Below are 18299 nucleotides of genomic sequence, written 5' to 3' on the forward strand. Positions count from 1 at the left end.
GATAAATTCCCTGGGCCTGACAAGTTATCTGCTGTACCCTGTGGGAGGCTAGTGCAGAAATTGCAGGGTCCTAGCAGAGATATTTAAAATGTCTTCAGCCAAGGGAGAGGTACCGGAGGATTGATGGTCAACTAATGTTGTTCTGTTGTTTAAGAATGGCTGTAAGAATATACAAGGAGCTTGACATCAGTAGTGTCTAATTTAAGGGACCAGATATGTAAATATTTGGATAGACATGGACTGATTAGGAAGAGTTTGGCTTTGTGCATGGTAGATCGTGTCTAACCAATCTTAAGAGTTTTTCGTGGAGGTGACCAAGAAAGTTGATGAAGAAAAGGCAGTGGACTTTGGCAAGGTCCCGTATAGACAGTCAGTCAAGAAGGTTTAGTTTTCTGGCATTCACGATGAAGTAGTAAATTGGATTAAACATTGGCTTCACGGGAGAAACCAGAGAGTGGTCGAAGATGGTTACCTCTCTAACTGGAGGCCTAGGTTTAGTGGTGTGCTGCAGGGTTTGGTGCTGGGCCTGTTGTGTTGATTATCTATATCAACAGTCTTGGTGATAATGGGGTAAACTAGATCAGCAGATTTGTGAATGACACCAAGACTGGGGTGAGTGGACAGCAAGGAAGAACTAACAAAGTTTGCAGCGAGATCTGAACCAGGTGGAAAGATGGGCTGAGGAATCACAGATGGAACTTTATGTAGTTTGCTGTGAGGAGGTGCCCTTTGAGAAGAGAAACCAAAGTAGGACTAACACAGTGAGTGATAGGGCACTGAAGAGTGCAGCAGAACAGAGGGATCTGAGATTACAGATGCACCACTCATTGGAAGTAGAGTCATGGTAAGACAGGATCATAAAGAGCTTTTGGCACATTGACCTTCATAAATCAAAGTATTGAATACAGGAGTTCGGATGTTATATTGAAGTTGTCAAAGATTTTGGTGAGGCCTACTTTGGAGTATTATGTGCAGTTTTGGTCACGTACTGTACCTATAGGAAAGATTCAATACAGGGGCCCACAGACCCCTTGCTTAATGTTCCATAGCATAAAAATGGTTGGGAATCCCTGGTTTAATAGATTAGAACTTTATTCTCTGGAGTGTAGAAGAGCAAGGGGAAATTTGATATAAGTATACATAACTATGAAGGATATGGATTTGGTAAATGCAAGCAGGATTTTTCCACTGAGATTGGGTGATATTAATATTAGAGATAATATGTTAAGGGTGAAAGGTGAAATTTTTAAGTGGAACATGAGGGGGAAATCCTTCACTCAGAAGGTGCTAAGAATGTGAAATGAGCTGCCTGTGGATGTGGGTTTGATTTCAACATTTAAGAAAATTTTGGTTAAGTACATAGACAGGATTGATGTGAAGGGCTTTGGCCAGGTGCCTGCTGACGTTAATAGACAGAATAATATTTTAGTCTGGATTAAATGGCCTGAAGGGCCTGTTTCTGAGCAGTAATGCTCTACATCTCTAAATAAATGCTGTTTCCTCACTACTCACAGTTCATTATTTTTCCCCAGGTATATAAAATTTAAGCTGATTAAAACTGATACATAAGAACACAATACAAGAGTAGATGTTGGGTTCAGCTTCACTTTCCTGTCCTTTCTCCATTCAAACTGAGACTCACCAGGAGTGTACCCCCATGGCTCGTAATAGGAAGGAAACACACCCAAATGGCAACCACGTACAAACTCCTCATAATCCAAAGGAAGCAATGGGCTGGTGGACGACAGGAACTCAGGGTGAAAGATGACCTGAAGGACGAATGAAAGCCTTTTACTAAAAGACAGATGCAAGAATCCTATCACAAGCCTCCCATTATGGCCCAAAGGTAAATTTCACCCTGTTTGATGCCAGGCAAATCCCATTCCTGTTCTTGATTGACAAAATCTCACCCACAGTGGCAGAGGAGAAACGACGTTTGATATCAGACTGTGCCAATGGGATGTTAGTCAAGGTTCTCACACTTTGGATATTTAAACATGAAGTTCTGCTGGAGCCTCACATCTGAATGACAGTTAGAGGCAGGGTCCAGTTGGCTGTGATGATCACAGAGTCAATTACTCACCATTATCGCTTTATAAATGACAGTGGAAGGAAGGTAAGATGAACAGTAAGAGAAACCAATCACCGTAATGTTCTATGCTCAGAAGAAAACTTATCTCTACACACATCCTGTCATTGTAATTGTAGATTTCAGACTTTAGTTATATAAAGAAAACAAAACTGTAACTCAGCATTTAATTCAGGGTGTGTGTCAAACTCACGTGATGGAGGAGGAGGAACATTGCAACTGGCATCAAGGTGAGGGCAAGAGTGAGAGGGAGGTAGTGAGGGAAAGGAAATATCAACATTTTTACTGATGGTGGCAAAAGAAACAAGAATCAGATGTGCTACAGATTTTAACCTTCACACTCTTGTTTTCTAACATAATCCAATTATCAAAAGGATAATATATTCCGAGAATACTTTCTTTATAACTGGCATAGAATGTAGAAAGTCGAGGAGTTCATTTTCAGACCACCCTGGCTGCTTAGAACACTTCCTGCCTCCAACTAACATAATATACCGAATAGAAGGTATTTGATCGACCGCTTTCATTCCAGTGTTGTAACCCGCTCCAACAGTGTGCAGAATTTGTTACAAATTTATCAGAGTAACAGGTACAAAATGTTCATACCTTGACCCTATCACTTGTATTGTTAAATAGTCCAATTCTTCGGATCGCCTTGAGAATCTGATCGTTGGAATCGTCCAGCATGTTATGTGTACAGATTGGAGGCAATGAACGGCGCTGTTAGAGAGAAGAGATTTGTCCATTAAGCTTGTGAAAAGGGTAACATCACCATTATCAACACAAGAGACTATGTGGATGCTGGAAATCTTGAACAACACAGGAACTCTGAAAATCAGGTAGTTCCTGATGTCGTCTTGTCCTAATACACCAACTATTTATCCTCCTCCATAGATGCTACTTGACTTGCTGAGTTCCTCCAGCATTTTGTGTGTATTTTCTTTATTGATACTGAGCAACCTTTCCCTCCAAAATCCAGCTACGTTATATTATTTGCTCATAAGGTTCGCTGGGAAATAAAGTATCTTTCAATTCCACCAAGAGATATTTTTCTGCTCAAGTTTTATTTAATAATCAGTCTAATTTGTAATTTACCTCAACTTTTCTGTTGATACAGGAGCTGGTGCTCACTTTCAAGAGTAATCGTATCATCCAAGTAACTCAGCAATTTCACACAGCAGGTTTGTGCAAGGACTACCATTTGATACTGGTTTGTGGAGCAGGTGAGTTTCTGAGGTTAAGCCTGAGAATGCTTGGTGTATCATGCACCCATTTCTAGCTTCAGTTACTGTGGAAATTTGTACTGGCAGCTGTTATATGGAATAATTGTGAAGCCAATCTATTATGAGTAATTGAAAGCCTCGATCATTTTCAAAAACTGCCCAGTCTACATTAAGGTTTAAAGCTGTTAACTACTTATACAGAGAGTTTCAATGTCTGGTTCATACAAAATGGAACAAAACCAAATGACATTGCAATGGTTGGTACTGGTGGGGAAGTTCCAGAGAAGATAATAGGAAAGTTAGTAGTGGTAAATTTGCAAGTGGCACCCACAGCTTCCTTTACAAAGGCTGCCTGGAGCAAATGGGTGAAGCACGTAGAGTACAATGCAAACTCTGATCACTTGTACTGAAGGTTAGAGACGGAATCGTATAAATTGGTGCAACTTCCCAATCGTTTATTGAAGTTGAAATCTCAGAGCACACCTCAGGCACATAAATGTTAACAAGAATGTAATTACCGGCAGCTAGTTCTATTTTCTGGAACAAACATAAAAGGAAGCAGTTAAAGGCTGTTCACCAACTATCCCAGCAACACCATGTCCAATAGTGCCATTCCTAATGCTGATCCATGTCTTTGGCTATACCCACCACCATCTTCTTCAACAGACATTCAGTCCAGCAAATTTATTTATGTTATCTAGATGATTAAAACCTTAAGAAATAACAGAGAAATCCAAGTGTTCACCATTTTCCTATAGTTTTGAGCTGAAGGGTTTACCTGAGTGGCATATATGGCTCTCTTCATCATAGTGAAGTCCTCACGATTCAGAATTGAGCTTATATCGGGCATCTCACCTCTGTAATCAAATTAACACTGCTTGAACAGTCATGGCCTTACAGTTCTCCAGATTTCACATTTCATTTCCCCCACAGGAAACACCACATTTCTTTTGTTTTTTGTGTGAGGAAGACTTTATAATGCTTATCAGGGGTGGGCTAACAGTACATCCTCTTCCTTCTAATCTGGATCAAACACAGGAAGGAGTGATGCAAAGTCAACCTAATTGTGATCGAACACAAATATCTCAGTGTCATTGCCAGGCACTACAGCAAATATCTTTATGACACTACTGGTGAAGTTTGGTTCATTTCCTTAAATGCATGTTTCCAATTTATTAGCATTAATGGAAGTTAGGAACCAGGCTCTGAGTTGTTAATTATGCTACCCTTTTCAAACAGAATCAAATTGATTATGTTGCATTTATCCATGTAAGAATTACAGCTCCTGTATTAACTGCACTATGAGAGGAAAAATGTCAGTAATGAAAATCCTCTCAACATAGCCATTGTATGGAGCTTGACTGAACAATCTACCAAGTCAGAAGTTGGGAATGTGAGTTTGTGTCAGCTTTATATATGAGCACCCAGGGGCCAACGCTTTCCAGCTATTTGAATATATTCAGCGTTTGTTTGATTAACAATAGAGTTTACACGCCAATCAAAAGGTACTTACTCCAAGAGCAATTCATAAAGCTTTTTGCCAAACTTTTCTTTGATCACATTGGCGGTATCCCTGGAACAAATACACAATAATTCAGATAATCGAGATTCCTCTTTTTCTACCTCAGCCAACTTTATAACATCAAATTACCTTTGGTAATTATTAAAGTGGTGTTCTCTGAATTAACTGGTCTCAAATGTGAAGTTGCCTGTAATACTAGTCTTCCCAATCTTAGGTATTGGCAATACAGATTGAGGAAGATAACAAGAAGAAAACTATTGGTTACAAATTTCAAAACCTATGTCAATGACAGTGATCTGTTTTACACAACTGCACATGTCAATGAAGACTCATTAAAAGCACAGTGAGTACAGCTGTAACTTTTTAAAGTGCTGCGATGTTTGAGACACAGGTGGGTGAATCAGTTCCTTTAGAATCACAGCTGCCTGCTCTAGTACTACGTTCTTCCTGGCAATTGGCTGAACCCAGAATCACTTTGATAAACATTCACATTCAATAACACTTGAGGCACACATTAAAAGTAATTTTTTTTACACTTAGAACACTGATAAGTACTTCTGCGTACTAAAAATCAACTAGAATAATGGAAACAAAATTAATCAGTTGTCCAATTAATTATTAGAAGTATGATTGAGCAAACTCCTCTGTTTCTGCGGCAGTCAACAGGAGTTCAGTGGAGTTAAGCTTCCCGCATTCAGCTGGATTGATTGGTTGTTTGTACAAAAGTTGAAAAGGAAAGATGCCTGATGACTGGCTCACGATAGGTGGATCGCTGCAGGTGCCAGCAATTGAATTACCTCCGGATTCATATCCTGAAGTTGGTGATCAAGAACATCATGCAGACTGTGACAACAATGACACAGACTCTGCTTGCCAAAAGATGAGAAATTTCAAACTCTTCTGTCTGCAAATCACCAATCAGAAATCAAGTTCTTGGAATCAAAAACCTACACAAATAAATCTGAAATCTGTCACAGTAGCAAGTGGGATTTAAACACGATCAATGAAGACAGAGAGTTGGTAGAAACAAGGGTGAAGGAAAATACGCGAATGGTCTAGTTATCCTTACCCAATAATATTTTGTTTACAAAACAATTACAAAACTACAAAGTACAGAGTAAATGTAGAACATAGAACATAGAATAGTACTGCACATTACAGGCCCTTTGGCCCACAATGTTGTGCCTATCCTTAAACCCTGCCTCCCATATAACCCCCCAACTTAAATTCCTCCATATAGCTGTCTAGTAGTCTCTTAAACTTCACTAGTGTATCTGTCTCTGCCACTGACTCAGGCAGTGCATTCCACGCACCAACCACTCTCTGAGTAAAAAAACCTTCCTCTAATATCCCCCTTGAACTTCCCTCCCCTTACCTTAAAGCCATGTCTTCTTGTATTGAGCAGTGGTGCCCTGGGGAAGAGGTGCTGGCTGTCCACTCCATCTATTCCTCTTAATATCTTGTACACCTCTATCACGTCTCCTCTCATCCTCCTTCTTTCCAAATAGTAAAGCCCTAGCTCCCTTAATCTCTGATCGTAATCCATACTCTCTAAACCAGGCAGCATCCTGGTAAATCTCCTCTGTACCCTTTCCAATGCTTCCACATCCTTCCTTCGATAAATGTATTATCAAAATACATACTGCATCTGTCACCAAATACAAGCTTGAGATTCAATGTTCTCGTTGGCGTGCTCAGTAAATCTATAGAACAATAACCATAACAGTTATCCCCTTTGGTTTAAGAGCCTGATAGTAACTGAATCTGGTAGTGTGAGTCTTGAGGCTCCTGCACCTCCTTCCCGATGGCAGCAGCGAGAAGAGAGCATGACCTAGGTGTTGGGGTGTCCCTGATGATGGGGGCTGCTTTCCTACAACAGCGTTTCGTGTAGATGTGCTCAGTGGTGGGGAGGGCACTACCCAGGAAGGATTGGGCCTTATGCACTATCTGTTTATTAAGTTTAGATGAAAATAAATCAAGTAAAATCTCAATTCCGGTATTATTTAAACTGGAGTGTTATATAAAATGAATTATTTTTTATTTAAAATGAAGTGTGTGAGAAGGAGAACAGAAGTGAATGGTGGGAATCACATGGTTAGAGGAAGTTGAATACACAAGACACCTGAAGAGTTTAAGAGGAGTGATACAGGCAGAGGGAAGAGGTGGGGTCGCATCACTTTTCCCCACTAAAGCTGTTGCTTTTCCTCTCTCCTGCAAAACAGCATTCACACAAGTACAAAATGGGATTGAGGAACAAATCAAGACCTCAACAGAAATAACTGAAAAAGACAGTGAGCATGTTTTTGACACGTGACATACATTGTCAGTCTGCATATTCCACCAAACTTTTGTATTTTTCCAACACACAGGATGTTAGACAGCATCCACGCAGTCACCAAGAAACTGACTGATAATGTAGATTTTGGGCTGGTGGAAATTGTTCCTGCTCAATTAATGGCAGCTGGTTAGTTACTAATATAAAGCTCCATACATGATTCTCGGGAATTCACTCTTTATTTTCAATTTAATGTCATCATTTGTCAGGCAGATACTATAATAGCGAGGTTTCTGAAACCCCCAATGCTATTAAATTAAAAAGACACACCGCTGTTCAATCCCTAGAGTGTCTGTGAACATTATTCTATTGCATATGCATTATCTGTTAAGGGCAGCATAGTACTTAGCATTCAAAGTTCAAAGTAAAATTCATTTTCAGAGTACATACATGTCTCCACATATAACCCTGAGATAATTTTTCCGCTGGACATACTCAGGAAATCTTTAGAATAGTAACTGTAAACAGGATCAATGAAAGAGAAAGTACAGCATAGAAAACAACAAATGGTGCAAATGCAAATATAAATAAATCGCAATAAATAACAAGAGCATGAAATAACAAAATAAAGGCTCCATAAAGTGAGATCATTGGTGTGGGATCATCTAAATAGATGAGTGCAGTTATCCTCTTCTGTTCAAGAGCCTGATGGTTGCGGGGTAGTAACCATTCCTGAACCCGGCGGTGCGAGTCCTGAGGCTCTTGTACCTTCTCCCTGTTGGCAGCAGCGAGGAAAGTGCATGGCCTGGGTGGTGATGATGGATGCTTTGATGATGGATGCTGCTTTCCTACGACCGCATTTCATGTAGATGTGCTCAACGGTTGGGAGGGCTTCACCCGTGATGTACTGGGCCGAATCCATTACCTTTTGTAGGATTTTCCGTTCTAAGGCATTGGTGTTCCCATACCAGTCCATGATGCAAACAGCGTCCATCTGGATGCTGCTGTGCAAAACCCCAGGCTGAAGGACCTCATGCAGGAAATGTTTAGGATGAAACTGCAATTCTGCATGAAGCTTATAATAGAGGTTCAAGTACAGTTGGGACTAAGACTTTACAGCATGGTATACTGTCTCCACTATTATATGCTCTGCCCTGTAATGTCTGGTGACTCAGTAACAGCACAGACTGCGCTTATCCACATCTGCACAGATTCAGCAGTGGCCTCCTCCTGCTCTCATTGACTTTGCTGCTTGAAATGTTTTGCCACGTTGCAGGTCACCCTTAGACTGTGATGTACTTTACAAGCAAATCTAAAGTAATTAAAATCACAAAACAAAAATCATAGAACGAAAATGGCCTGTAGCTCCCTCAGCAGTTGTTCTCAGACTTGTTTAGTTAGCAGCCCACCCACCACTGAGTGGGAGAGTTACTCACTGGTAAGTAACCTAACCTGTCACTACTATATGATCATTAGACAATCAGAATCAGGTTTAATATCACTGGCATATGTTGTAAAATTTGTTGTTTTGCAACAGCCGTACAAAGCAACAAATAATAATAATAAACTATGAATTACAAGAAATATAAATGTACGATTTTATATTAAATAAGTAGAGCAAAAAGAATTAAATAGTGACTTAGTGTACATTTGTCCATTGTCCATTCAGAAATCTGAAGGTAGAGGGGAAGAAGCTTTTCCTAAAATATTGAGTGAGAGTCTTCAGGCTATTGTACCTTCTCCTTGATGACAGCTATGAGAAGAGGGCATGTCCTGGATGATGAGGGTCCTTAATGATGAAACTGCCCTTTTGAGGCATTGTCTTTGGAAGATGTCTTCACTGCAGGGGAAACCGGAGCCCACAGTGCAGCTGGGTGAGTTTGCCGCTTTTCCCAATCCTGTGCTGGGGCCCCTTCTTACCAGGTGGTGATCTGACCAGTTAGAATACATCTGTAGAAATCTGTGGTCTTTGGTGAAATACAGTGTCTCCTCAAACTCCTAATACAATATAGCCACTTTTGTCCCTTTTCTGTAATTGCATTAATATGTTGGGCTCAGGACAGATCTTCGAGAGGTTGACACTCAGGAACATGAAACTGCTCACTTTTTCCACTTCCGATCCCTCAATGAGGATTGGTATGTGTCCCTCAACTTCTGTTTTTCTTAAGTCCACAATCAATTCCTTGGTCTTACTGATGTAGCTTGCAAGATTGTTGTTGCAACACCACTCAACTAGCTGATCTAACTCATTCCTATATGCCTGCTCATTACCATCTAAAATTCTGCCACCAATCAAATTTATAGATGGCGTTTGAGCTGTGCCTAGCCACACAGTTGTGGGTGTAGAGAGTAGAGCACTAGGCTAAGCACAGATTCTTGAGGTGCACCAGCGTTAATTGTGAGTGAGAAAGTCCACAAAGACAATGATCTCCTGTGAGGAAGTCAAGGATCCAGTTGCAGGGGGAGGTAGGCAGGCCTAGGTTTTGGATACCATGGATTAGAATTGAGGGTATGATTGTGTTAAATGCTGTGCTGTAATCAGTAAACAGCAGCCTGATGTAGGTATTAATATTGTCCAGGTGATCCAAGGCCAAGTGGAGAGCCAATGAGATTGCACCTGCTGTAGGTCTATTGTGATGACAGGCAAACTGCAGTGGGTCTAGGTCCTTGCTTAGGCAGGAGTTGATTCTGGCCGCCCTTCTTGGGCATGGGTATGACAGTCGCCCTTTTGAAGCAGGTCGGAACCTCTGACTGCAGCAGTGAGAAACTGAAGATGTCCTTGAACACTCCTGGCAGCTGGTTGGTACAGGTGCTCAGTGCTTTGCCAGATACACCATCAGACCCTGGCACCTTGCAATGGTTCACCCACTTGAAAGATGTCTGATGTTGGCCTCCGACACTGAGTTCACAGTCACTAGATCCTGCAGGGATTCACAAAGGTGTAGTTTTATTCAGCCTCTCAAAGTGTGTGTAATAGGAAGTAATAGCCTGTAAACCTACTTGAACTGATGTGCATCCAATTCTATCTCTAACTTTAACTGGAATTGGTTTTTCACTCAAACACATAGCCTTCCATAGGTCGTACCTGCACCTACATAGTTCAGGATCACAGGTCATGAATGCCACAGGTCGAGTCCTCAGCAGATTATGAATCTCCTGGTTCATTCACAGATTTTGGTTTGGCTATGTCCGGCATGTTTTCAAAAGCACACACTCATCGACACAGGTCTTGATGAAGTCGGTGGTATCTGTCATATTCCAAAAAGGATCCCTAGTTGAAATCCCTGCAGTGATAGGGAAGGCATTCTGGTGTACAGTTGATAGTGCTGTTCAGCTCCTCCAGTGCCTGTCAAACACTGACCTGAGGTGGCAGGTGCACCGCTACCAACTTTTATGCAGATCTCATAACAGTAATTTAACAAGGGAAGAGGAGCTCTTTTGGTGTGGTAACAAAAACTTCTCCGCAAAAAAACAAGAAGAAAAAGTTCAGTTGGTAATACTTAGTAATTTGGTTTGAATTATTCAAATAGCAGGCATAATGGTTCAAAAACCATTACGAGGTGATAAGACCATCATGAAACACTGGATTTCCTAGAACTAGTTAACATGAATTGCAACCAGAGATACTATTTATTTGTCTTGCTAGCTACAAAAGGCAATTCAAAGCATATTCATCCTCACTTATTCACTACTTTGAAATGACTGAGGACAAAAAGACCAGTTAATCCAGCAGGTCATAAAGAAGAGGCAACCACATTTGTATTGCCAACATACACTAGATGAGCCTGTGAATTCTTGAGTTTTTCAATAACAGCTGAAAGAGTTACTATGAAACTTGAAGGGAGGGACACAGATAGGAGATGGGGAGGTTATTAGTATGGTGGCAATTGGATTGGAAGTGGAGGTCTGTGAAGTATTTCTGTGCCCGCAACTTAATATAGCATATTGCTCAATGTGAACTCCAGTCAATATTGCAGCAATATCGCATTTGTGTCAAATTACAGCATGTAGGTAGTATACCATAAAACCTACAGCTTACAAGCCCATTAAACCACAGCTGCTTTAGGCTTCAGGTGACCACGTATCTTTAAGTACTTATCAGCTCTGATTTCCATAGCATAGAGGTCTGCCAACTCCAAATAGTACTTTTTAATCACACAGATAGTCATCTGAAAGAGAAATTAACTCTGCTGTTTATTTATCCACTGCCTAACTCACAGTTACATATTGGTAAGTTTCTTCAGATGGCATGAATATCGATTTTTAGTTCCGGTTAAAAAAAATATCTTTCTCCACCCCTCGCCTCTTCTATTCTCCACCCCTCGCCTCTTCTATTCTCACCTGCTGATCACCACCCCTGGGTCCCCTACTCCTTCCCTTTCTCCCATGGTCCACTCTCTTCTCTGTCAGATCTCTTCCTCTCCATCCCTTTATCTTTCCCACTCACCTGGCTTCACCTATCACCTTCAAACTATCCTCCTTCCCCTCCACCCACCTCTTCATTCTGGCATCTTTCCCCTTCCTCTCTAGTCCTATAGAAGAGTTGCAGGCCCAAAACGTCAACTGTTTATTCATCTCCATAGATGCTGCCTGACCTATTGAGTTCTTCCAGCATTTTGTGCGTGTTGCCCTAAAAAATGCTTTGTTTTCATAATGGTAATTGTTGGCTGGAAGAAATCTCAAAATATTTTCACCTTCCAGAGGAAAGAAAAATGCAGCCACAGGGGGAAGGCGGAAGTATGTTGAAAAGAATCAAAGGCACAGTCAAACAGAAAGATTAGAAGATTTTCAGAGCAGTTAGACTTTTGCCAGGCAGGAAGTTGCAGTATGTTCACATTTTGGCAACTACCTAACATAAAAATGCTGAAGATATTTAGTAAGTCAGGCAGCATCTACAGAGAGTGAAAGATAGGTGACGTTTCAAAACAATGTTTCAAACAGAGCTAGTTATTGGGGTTCAAGTGAAACTGTTCAATTCATGGTACCAGATAAGGAGCAAGATTCTACTTTCTTTAAAGCCAAAATGAATCTCTCACATTCACTGTACTTAAATTCTATCTTATACTTCTGCCCATTCGTCAATCTAATCTCTGACACCAAATTATCTGACTTGCCTTCAGATTTTGAATTTTTCTATATAATTTATTATTTTTGAGTTAGTTCTGGTAGCATGGCATGCTGCGTAGGTGGGAGGCATGGTAGTGTAGTGGTTAAAGTAACCTTATTATAGCACCAGCTGGAAGATCAGGGGTTCGATTCCCACCGCTCTCTGTAAGATGTTTGTACATCCATGCCGTGATCATATGCGTTTTCTCACACATTACAAAGACATATGGTTAGGGTTATTGAGTTGTGGTATGCTGTGTTGGCACCAACTGTGTGGTGGCACTGGCAGACTGCCCAGCATAATCCTCACTGTGTTGATTTGACACAAGTGATGCACTTCCCTGCATGTTTCAATGTAGATGTGAAAATAAAGCTAATCTTGATCTTTTCTGGAGATTTTACATGGACCATTTTATCTCCACTATTTTATCTCAGTTGAATTAGTTCTAAACAGAACACTAAAATCTATTAAGATATATTCAGATTAATGAGAATATTGTTTTAAACTTAATGCACTCATCTATCCTGTGTATATATTGCAGCTTGTGAGAATAAATATTTAGACAATCATGTAAAAAAAGATTTAAAAGTAATTAAAATAATTCATTACATATGTATTTTCTTAATTATTTTCTCAAACATCATATAAATGTAAATTTTGCTTTACCCCTCATATTTCCTCACACTCTCTCCTCTTCTAAGTATTGGTTTATGCTAACAAGAAACTATTATGAATCCCTTCTCCCACTGTTTTGTATTACACTGCAGCTTGTTCTGAAAAGTCTTTAATTGTTTGTGTGATGTGAGGTTCACTATTTGCACTCCTATTTCTTATAGGATGCATAAAGATCTGAAAATAAATATTTTCTAATTGATTAAATTCTTATTTTGGATATTATAACTTTTTAACCACAATGAAAAAAGGCAAACTTATTCCTGAAAAGCATTGAGAGACTATGGGAACTTAGATGGCAGGGGGTTCAATCAAAGGACTAAATTTGCATGTTCAAAACTTAGGGAAAAAAACATACGGGCATTTATCATCAGAAAAAGTTTATGCAAAAGACTTGAAAATAAGAAGTTGAATAGTGTAAGAGTTAAATGACAACATTTTACAAAGAAATAGCTAATTAGTGCTAAATTTGCATGATTTCACCAGGGTAGACCATCTCTGTTGTCGGAAACTGTGAAGTTAGGTTGGATTGGTGAGATGACTACTAAAGAACGGATCAACTCTTGGAAACTCTTTTATGGGCTGACCATGAAGGGTTATAAATAATGCTAACATATTCCTAGAAAAATGTGATGGGTATAGGTTACAGGAAAGCAAGTGGGGCAATGGGACTCATGGGACTGTTTTAAAAGCCAGCTTTGACTTGATGACCTAATGACCTTATTTGATGTCCGAAGAAAATATGAAATCATCAGCCTCTTCACTCTGTCTGGGACCAGAGTCCAGATATTGACAATGGCATAAAATAGATAGAAGAAGACAATGCCTAGGGTGTAAGTGAGAAAGCTGGCAGTAGCAGGAATCAATCTAGTACCAGGATTAATTATCAGGAAATACTGGAGAAACTGAAGTAGAAAACGAAGAGCAAAGATGCCAAACAAACCACCAGACATGTTATTTCCAATATTCACCATTATCTCTATCAGGTTCGTCTCTTTCCGGGACAGGCCCTCTTCTTATTACTACCATCAGGGAGGAGGTACAGGAGCCTGAAGATCTACATTTAATGATTTGGGAACAGCTTCTCCTCTGCTGCTCGATTTCTGAACAGTCCATAAACACATGAAGACTATCTCAATATTCTTTTTTTCCATTATTCATTTTTGAAATTTATAGATTTTAATGTTTTCGTACTTTATTGCTGCTGTAAAATAACAAATATCACATTATACGTCAGTAATAACAAATTTGACTTTGATGCCAGTGGTGACCTTTTCTACAACACAAAAGGATGGCAGGGCCTGCTTGCTCAGTGCAAATATGTCCTTGTCAGAGTGGAGTTGGTAAAGGTACAGGCTTTCAACTTCACCTTGCATGCACCATACACACAGCAGCAGAAAGCGGTGCAAGAGGAGGTGCAATGAGTCTGTCTTTGCTGATGATTCATTGACAGCCACAGGAAATGGGGAAGGAAATGACTGACTTTACAATGGCAGAGATGAGATTTGTTACAACTGTAAAAGAAGTGCAAAATATGAAAGGGTGTTCACACTGAAATTACTATTTGCCCTTATCACAGACTATTCCTGGAAATAATGTGGTGATGCCTCTTGACAAGGTTCTTCTAAATTTGCCTCAGCATCTGCTGGGTAACTACATAGAAACCACATCTATACATTTTAGTTGCATTTGAAACACACAGGGCTTTTGGAAATGACACTTTTCTACTCGTCTCTTCCCGTAACTTCACAATAAAACTGCAAAATATGTCTTATGCTATAACCTAGATGTTCTCAGCCTTCCGTTACTGAGCAGCAAGCTTTGAGAATTGCCCCATGTAAATGAGGGGAATCTGAAGTGGGGACAAGATCTTGGTTGGCTCTTACAGTCCTGGGAATGAAAATCACCTATAATCCCATCCACAGAATACATCAGGGCATATCGTTTAGTTCTCAAAGATGACAGAATGAAGTTTACTAAGATAGTCAAGAACAAACAAGTGATGGAGTGCTGGCAACCAGTATTACAACCAGTTTCAATAGTCTTAAAGTTAGGAGAGATGCAAGATGTTCTGCTGACCCAGCCTGCACCACTTTACCAAAATTAACATATGACCCATGGTGTGTCATGGAAAGCACGTTACTGGTGTAAATCCAAGCTTTGAAAGAAAGTTAGGTAACAGTAATTTTTTCCCTCTGAAGAAAATTAAGAATGTGCATTGCTTTTCAAATTGTTTTCAGTCTTTTGTTAACACATTTGTTTGTAGATAATGTGCTCAGTATTCCGATGAAGGCTCCCAGACCTAACTATTGATTCTCCAAGATGGTGTCTGACCTACTACTATTTCCAGAATTTTCTGTTTTTGTTAGGGCTCGAACATCACAGTTCAGTTTTATTAAATCATCTTGCCCCTTATTTGTTCAACATTTCATAGTTTTTATCAGTAATATCTGCCTTATTTCCAGGGAACCATTGGAATAAATGTACTTTGCTTACCAAAGCTGTTTCCGTACTGCTTGTCCCTTCAGGGTTTCAACATTGAAGTTATTGGTCTTCGCAGGCATGATGAAAAATGCAACTACAGTAACATCACTTCGATTTGCCTGTTTTAGGTACAGAGAAGCAGAAACATTAAGTAGGCCATTCCCCTTTTTCCAGGGGTAAGCTACCAGTTACAATACTAGTTCATCATAAACTCAGGAGTGCAACTTAACTTGATAATATTTCATCCCGACACACTCTTCCTGTAAGGATTCCTTGCTAGAGTACAAGGAAAAAGGCAACTTGTTCTGCCAAGTACGTGGAAACTCTAGGTAAGAACAAGCTAGCCAACAAATTCTACTTTCTCCTAAATTGCTTTGAAGATTCATCCACTTATCCAGCCCCATTCCAAATGCTTCTATCAAATCTGCCTCTGCTTCTATCCCAGCCAGAGCACACTAAACTCTTTTTCTTCACACCACTTTTAGTTTTTTTGCTAATTAATTCATTCTATATTCATTGATTCTTGATCCTCTGACCAAAGCAAACTGTTTTAGTTATGCCACTGCCCTTCATGATCGTAAGTACCCGATCCCTTTGCAATCTAGAACAAGCCTAACTAAAGACTCTAATCCCTGGAATCAATCCAGTAAATTTCTTCTGTACCCCCTTCAGAGCATTTACAGTTTTCTAGAACTGGATATAATACACCAGTTGTGGTGAACTACTGTTCTGCAAATATTCATCATAATTTTTTTTTACTCTTATGAGTCCAAGGCCAAATCTGCCCTTTAAACCTCTTTCTCAATCTGTCCTGCCACTTTCAACAAACTAAAAACAAATACCCTAAAACAGTGCATGGAAAATGCTGGATGAACTCAGCAGGTCAGGCAGCATCTATGGAAATAAGTTAACTGTCTGCGTTTCGAGCTGAGACCCTTCTTCAGGACTGAAATGGAAGGAGGAAGACAGCAGAATAAAAAGGTGGGGGAGGGGAAGGGGGCTAGCTCAAAGGAGATAGATGAAGCCAATTGGGTGGGAAAGGTAAAGGACTGCAGAAGAAAGAATCTGATAGGAGAGGAGAAAGGGGAGGGGGGGCCCAGGGGGAAGTGATAGGTAGGTTGGGAATAGAAGACGGAAGAGGAGTGAAAAAATTACCAGAAGAAGAAATACCCTAAAATTCACTCTTCATGTATCCCTTTTAGGAATGCAAATCACACTCCTCAATGCTTCTCTTTCTTCCAACCAAGCTTATTGCCACTTGCATAATACCGTAAATAAATCTTGGTTGTAACAGTACCACAGGCACGTAGGTGCAGACATCACACAGAATATATATACATACAGTTATACTATACAGTGGATGAAGACTGTGCCAGAACAAGACCTTAGTGCAAAAACACAGGCACCATCAAAGAAAAGTCTATGGTAGTTCAAGAGGTGGTCAGTAGGTAGGATTCAGGCTGTGCGGGCAGTTTACTGATAGTTGTAGGAAAGGAGCTGTTCCTGAAACTGATGGCGTGGGACTTCGGGCTTCCCTATCTCCTGCCTGATGGGTAGCAGTGAGAAGAGGGCATGACAGGCTGGTGGGAATCCTTGATGATAGATATTGCCTCTTTGAGAACAGCACCTCCTGTGGACATTAACACTAAATACACACTTTATATTTCTCAACATTACATTTCAACAGCTATCTATGTCCCCATGCCATCAGCCCTTGTATGTCCTCTTTAAATCTGTTAAGATTTTCACAGATCCTAATGCCTCCAGGTTCGGTGCCATCTGTAAATCTTGAAATTACTTATACATCCTATCCTCGTTATATACGTCTTCAGACTATGTGGATTCACAGTTATGTGAGGAACCTATTTCTACCAATGTCTCCTTTTTTGTGTCCAAAACTCACAGTTATGCGAGGGGCACTGCTTTCCCGCCAATACAAGTCAGGTGCGCGTGCCTTAACAGTCTCACTCCCGGCAGTCTCGCATTGGTTTTGGCAAGCTGTAGATGCGCGATCTTGCGCCCTTAAACTTTTGTTGGCTTCACCTATGGTGCAGTGATTTTGTGCTTGAAATATTTAACTATGCTTTCTAAGCATCCAATGTCATGACTGTGCCGTCAGCCAAGTGGCAGAGAACCGCTTTAACACTTGAAAAAAAGTTGGAAATTATAAACAGCGTGGCATCAGCTGAAGGTAACACACCTCTGGGATGCTACCGCCGGGAACAGAATCTTGCCTTTAAAGTTTTTTTGTTGCTTGACAATGCACCAGCCCATCCTAAACATTTGGTCAGCATTCATCCTAATGTAACAGTGCGTTTCCTGCTGCTTAACACAACATCGCTGATTCAACCACTCGACCAAGGTGTGATCCACATTCAAGGCTTTTTTTTTTAACGGCAAACTATCTCTCAGATGCTGCAAGCAACAGACGATTTTGAAAGTCCCGGGAGTTTACCAACAGTGAAGGAATGGTGGAAGTCGGAACACTTGGCACAAATGGCGATGGACATGGACCCAAATTTAGAACGGAGTCAGCATTTCAGTTGTACTCTGCCATCAACCCTTCTTCCCTAACAAACAAACCTATGCTGAAAAACAAAATGCTGCCAAGCAAACAACCCTCACCAAACCAGTGCCGGCAGTTCTAAGAGTTCTGTGAGTCTTCCTTCACCCCTTGCTGTGCTTGATATGATCCTGACGACCACAACCATCCATGCACCTTATCCACGTAAAGCTGCCCAACACCACAACAACCACTCATCTCCCAGAGTGAACACACCTGCCACTGTTGGTGAGTGCTGTACACCCTAGTATGTTAACTTTCTATGATTTATTACATTGAATATTACCTTAAATTGATGAAATATAATACGAATGTGCCTTGTGGTACTGCTTTTGTGTCGTATTGGTATGAAAATGTGAATAAA

General features: G+C 40.4%; 1 protein-coding gene across 1 annotated transcript in view; it reads right to left on the reverse strand.

Moving 5' to 3' along the window:
- The window catches only part of LOC132397215 (glycogen [starch] synthase, muscle-like), a 124930-nt gene that overhangs the window by 18995 nt on the left and 87636 nt on the right, over nucleotides 1–18299 (reverse strand). Inside the window, exons 8-12 of the mRNA XM_059975665.1 lie at nucleotides 15385–15491; nucleotides 4826–4885; nucleotides 4091–4169; nucleotides 2696–2809; nucleotides 1643–1769 (exon numbers count right to left, since the gene is read on the reverse strand). Of these exons, the coding sequence (XP_059831648.1) occupies nucleotides 1643–1769; nucleotides 2696–2809; nucleotides 4091–4169; nucleotides 4826–4885; nucleotides 15385–15491 (487 nt within the window). The remainder of the gene's footprint in view (nucleotides 1–1642; nucleotides 1770–2695; nucleotides 2810–4090; nucleotides 4170–4825; nucleotides 4886–15384; nucleotides 15492–18299) is intronic.

This window comes from Hypanus sabinus, chromosome 7 (assembly GCF_030144855.1).
Source record: "Hypanus sabinus isolate sHypSab1 chromosome 7, sHypSab1.hap1, whole genome shotgun sequence".
NCBI classification, from domain to species: domain Eukaryota; kingdom Metazoa; phylum Chordata; class Chondrichthyes; order Myliobatiformes; family Dasyatidae; genus Hypanus; species Hypanus sabinus.